Source organism: Etheostoma cragini, chromosome 24, assembly GCF_013103735.1.
Source record: "Etheostoma cragini isolate CJK2018 chromosome 24, CSU_Ecrag_1.0, whole genome shotgun sequence".
NCBI lineage: Eukaryota > Metazoa > Chordata > Actinopteri > Perciformes > Percidae > Etheostoma > Etheostoma cragini.
Genome location: NC_048430.1, coordinates 121587 through 126886, shown reverse-complemented (window position 1 = coordinate 126886; position 5300 = coordinate 121587). Strand labels below are relative to the sequence as shown.

The 5300-nt window shown below is 43.3% G+C and overlaps 1 protein-coding gene across 1 annotated transcript in view; it reads right to left on the bottom strand.

The window, feature by feature from the left end:
• Positions 1-5300, bottom strand: part of LOC117939650 (zinc finger protein GLI2-like) — a 37130-nt gene that overhangs the window by 14674 nt on the left and 17156 nt on the right. The window contains exons 4-6 of the mRNA XM_034865120.1: positions 3828-4029; positions 2244-2439; positions 214-324 (exon numbers count right to left, since the gene is read on the bottom strand). Coding sequence (XP_034721011.1) covers positions 214-324; positions 2244-2439; positions 3828-4029 — 509 coding nt within the window. The remainder of the gene's footprint in view (positions 1-213; positions 325-2243; positions 2440-3827; positions 4030-5300) is intronic.

Below are 5300 nucleotides of genomic sequence, written 5' to 3'. Positions count from 1 at the left end.
CCCCGTGAGTTGCATTCCCCCGTGAGTTGCATTCCCCCGTGAGTTGCACTCCCCGAGAGTTGCGTTCCCCGAGAGTTGCACTCCCCGAGAGTTGCATTACCCCGAGAGTTGCACTCCAAGCTGCAAAGACTGTTTCTAAATGCAGCAGAGCATATAAATTAAATGCAGATTCATTTGAATCTGTGGTGTAGGTTGGGTTATTTATTTTCATACCGGTGAGCAAGGAGTCATCGGCCTCAATCCCTCTGCTTCAGTCTTGACCTTTGACCTTTTGGTGATCATGGGGTCCACCGTGCTGCTGACGGCCGAGTCGCCGCCGTGGTTCTGGGGAGAGGAAGAGAAGATTCAGTATCCAAAATCCTAAACCTTTGTGTCGTCTTCCCGTCAAAATGGGAAAAACGAAACATTTGTTGATGATTTTTAACTTTTTCTTGTGTTTTTGTCCATTTTTTTCAACAATTTGGACGTTTTTTCTTTTCAAAGTTTGTCACTTTTTTGACGTTTTCAACACTACGTAGCACTAACTTATTAGGGAATAACTAACTTATTCTCGTTGGCCTTTCCCAAACACGTCTGAGTTCAGGATCAGATGAGAGAATTAGAGGTAAAACTCCCTGTGTGGGTGCAGGTAAATGATGGGGTCCCCCTCCTAAAGGTTTACCTCTGAGGGGGCGCTGCACGCACTGATTACCCGTGCTGACACCGCAAATCAAAACAGCAGAAACCAAAATCCACTGGGAGAACAAACAGTTGCAGATAAACTCTAGCTTTGGCTGAACAGCTGTTTTAATGGGAAATGCCTGCAGCCCAAAAAAAGGGGGAAAACCCTTCAGCCAAACTCTGCAAAGAAATAACAGGATTTTAACCCTTGTGTTGTCCTTCCGGGTCAAGATTTCGGCATTTTTTCTATGCTTTTGACCCTTTTTTAAAACATTCAGAGTTGTGTTTCCATTTAATTTATGACATACCATTTTTTTTGTTTAAAAAAAGAGCCGAAATTATGAATTATTTGGCCTTATGGTTAAGATCAGACGACGTATAGTCAAGGATTCTGTTTGGAAACCATGGAAAAACTATTTCAAATGCTTATAAACTGTATAAAACAGCCCAAATTCAATGAAAGCAATCATTAAATTAACCAAAGATCATCATTCATGTTATTTTTGGGGCATATTGGTTGAAAAGAATTTGGAAAACGGGTCAAATTTTACCCCGAAGACAACACAAGGGTTAAAAAAAGAGCTTTTAGACTAGTTTAAAACCTCTGAACCACGTGAACATGGAGATGTTAAAGCTCCAGAAACACACAGACTTCTTCTGTTGGACACTTTATGTTCATGTACCACGTTGGTTTTGGTAATTAATCTGCAAATTAGTCCCATGGATGAGCGCTGGGAGGAGTTACCTGTGGGGGCATAAAGGTGAACTGGCACAGGTGCACAGGACAAATCTATCTGTAAAATTCTGTTTATAATAGTCTTCATCTCTATATTTATTCAAGATATTTCCATGTCCTGCTATTGCACTTCTGGTTAGACCCAAACTGCATTTCGTTGCCTTGTACCTGTGTAACGACAATAAAATCTAATCTAATAATATAGTTTTTCACTTTAAAGTAGGAGTTAATTAAAAACTCCACATCTTCCATTTGTGTCTATATTTGAATCCTAAAAGGCTGAAACGTCTGGAGAAAGTTCAGGACAATTTAACCCGTTTCTAATGTAAATCCACAATATATGCATGTGTATATTTGTATCTTTGTTTATATAAATATTTGTATTGTTTTAGAGAAGGTACAGTGTCCATTGTAACAAGACAACCTTCTATTAACCCCATCCCAACCACAACAACAACAAATGAATATATAAATAAAATAAAAACAAAGTAAACAAATACACAATTTAAAATATTAGACAAAAACCACCTTTCTTTTGTTACTCCTGGTAACATCTAATGTCCTTTTGCTCCACCGTCCCTATGTCCCCAAGCAGTCATGAAGAGGAAAGAGCAGGAAGTCCTTCAAAATAAAGGGTCCCAAGTTTTCTATAATTTACTGGATGATCCTCTGAAGGAGAATTTAGATTTTTTTCCTAATGTTAGAAGCATCATAATATCAGAAAGCCACCTGGAGGCTTGTGGTGAAGTAGCTGATTTCCCCTCTCCACTAGTATCTCTGCATCTTGACGTGAGAAAAGACCGGATTTGAGTGCAAGATGATCCTAAAAAACAAGTTTCCTTTGTACCTTTGACGGCAGGTCGCTGTTGCGGGCGGAGGCGGCCAGGGAGGAGAGGCCGAGGCCCGGCTGGCGGCTGGAGTAGGAGGGCGGAGGCTGGATGAGGGGTGGAGTGTGTCCGAAGGCGCTGAGCCCCACCCGCTGCTGCGACAGGAGCTGATGGTAGGCCATGGGGTTGATGGGGTGGGGGAACGGGAAGGAGGGGCTGCGGAGGGCGAGATACAGGTTCAGATTGATGATGATCTTACATTTTCACTGGGGTTAGGGGAGGAAGAACATAAGGAGATGGATGGAAGGATGGATGGATGGATAGTTATGTGGATAGATGGATGGATGTGTAGATGGATGGATATGTGGATGGATGGATTTGTAGATGGATGGATATGTAGATGGATGGATGGATGGATGTGTAGATGAATGGATGGATATGTGGATGGATGGATGTGTAGATGGATGGATGTGTAGATGGATGGATATGTGGATGGATGGATGTGTAGATGGATGGATGGATGGATGTGTAGATGAATGGATGGATATGTAGATGGATGGATGGATGGATGGATGTGTAGATGAATGGATGGATATGTAGATGGATGGATGGATGGATGGATGTGTAGATCGATGGATATGTAGATGGATGGATGGATGGATGTGTAGATGGATGGATATGTAGATGGATGTGTAGATCGATGGATATGTACATGGATGGATGGATGGATGTGTAGATGAATGGATGGATATGTGGATGGATGGATGGATGTGTAGATGGATGGATATGTAGATGGATGGATGGATGGATGTGTAGATGGATGGATGGATGGATATGTAGATGGATGGATGGATGTGTAGATGGATGGATATGTGGATGGATATGTGGATGGATGGATGGATATGTGGATGGATGGATGGATATGTAGATGGATGGATGGATATGTGGATGGATGGATATGTAGATGGATGGATGAATTTGTGGATGGATGTGTAGATGGATGGATGGATGTGTAGATGGATGGATATGTAGATGGATCGATGAATTTGTGGATGGATGTGTAGATGGATGGATGGATGTGTAGATGGATGGATGGATGTGTAGATAGATGGATATGTAGATGGATCGATGAATTTGTGGATGGATGTGTAGATGGATGGATATGTAGATGGATGGATGAATTTGTGGATGGATGTGTAGATGGATGGATGGATATGTAGATGGATGGATGGATGTGTAGATGGATGGATGGATGTGTAGATGGATGGATGGATCGATGGATTTGTGGATGGATGTGTGGATAGATACTATTGTAGACTCTGTGTAATGATGAAAGTGCAAAGGTGAACAGTGCAGTAGATCATGATAAATTATTAACCATGACTATAAAATATGAAAATATGAACCTATAGACTGACTGAATAAGAACATTTGGAGAAAGTAGAGAAAGAACGAAGCGTCAGGAAGCCAATGGGGGTACAATGACATACGGGGGTCTTTTAAAGATGAATATGAGACAAAATGACACCTAAAGTCAGAGGATTTGTGGGGAAAACACCAATGAGCGCTGCGTTTGGGTCCCGTTGTCTCTCCAGGTGAGTTACCTGAGTCCGCCCACCGACAGGTGTCCGTAGGAGCTGCTGGCGGCCGAGCTGGAGCGCGAGTTGTTGATGTAGGCCACCAGCGAGTTGGGCGAGGTGCGGATCATGGTCTGGAGGTCGATGCTGGCGTCCGACAGCGGCGAGATGGACAGAGCCCTCTTCCTGCTCAGCCGGGGCGTCAGTCTGGGGCTGGAGAACCGCGACACTGTGGACACACAGGTGAGCAATGTAGGAGACACACCTTATTGGGTGGAAATGTCAGTTGTTTTCAAAAGCTACTGCACAAAGGTCTCCTCAGAGACCTGGTGTTACAGTTGCTTGAACCCGCTGATTGAATCAATCACTCTTTTGGCAAAACCATAAGCAAGTTTCACCTGTTTAGACACTAACCTGCCAACCCATTTTCATTGTGATGCACCTGTGCTGCATAATGGTGAGCACAGGTGACAAAAGTCAAATACAATCAAAGCACACGTGTCACCACTTGAACACAACATCTCAAAATGGATCCCACTTGTGGCTCATGATGTGAGGGAACATATCCAGGAAGCCAGTTCAGAGAGCACTGGTTTGTGAGGCTCTACAATGGATAGAAATCTGAGAGGATGAGTTTGTGTGAGAGGAGGTTGAGGAGGTAAGATTGATTGGTTGCGTCTGAATCTTAATGGGTGCAGATGTCAGAGGGCCACTGGGCTCTAAGCAGACCAGGTTCTGGAACAGGGACGGAAGTCTGTTGCTCAGAAGTACATCAACAGAAAGGATGCTGGTCTTAGTTTTACTCAGGAAATCAAGGAAAAACTGTAATATGACAGAGGTGATAAATGCTGCACCTCCTCCATACTGCCCCCCCCCCCCCCCCAATGCTCTCAGTCTGAAGGAATGACTCCTGAAATCCAAAGAGTCACTCATCGCCTCATCATGTCACTTAACTCGCGTTATTTAAGGATCGAGGCGGTGTGATGGATGCCGCCACGGCCTCTCTGCGACACTCGCACCCCCCCACGGACACACAACAACCCTTTCAATAAGAGCCGGGGATTGATTCCCAGATAAAACTATCTGGTCAGGGTGATGGAAACCTAGCCTGGCAGAGGATGAGATCCAGTCTCTGGAGGCCTGATGGGGGACAGACAGCAGCAGGATTTAGATTTTTGGCCATTTAGAGAGAAGATTCAGAGCAATTCTGTCTTTCTTTGAGTCCTACGACTTCACTTTCTTTGAATAAATGACATGTGAAATGAGAAAAAGACACTTTCTGCAGATAACTGCTTCATATTTAATGCAGAATGTAGATTAAGTGATTCGTTAATATCCCAAAAACATACAAAGGAGGTTGCAGTTTGTTTTAATTTAGACTTTCACTTGTTTTAAAGGTCCCATGGCATGAAGGTCTATATAAAAGAGACTTCAGATCCAGTATTAGGGACCACTAAGGTCTATATAAAGAGAGTTCAGATACAGTATTAGGGACCACTA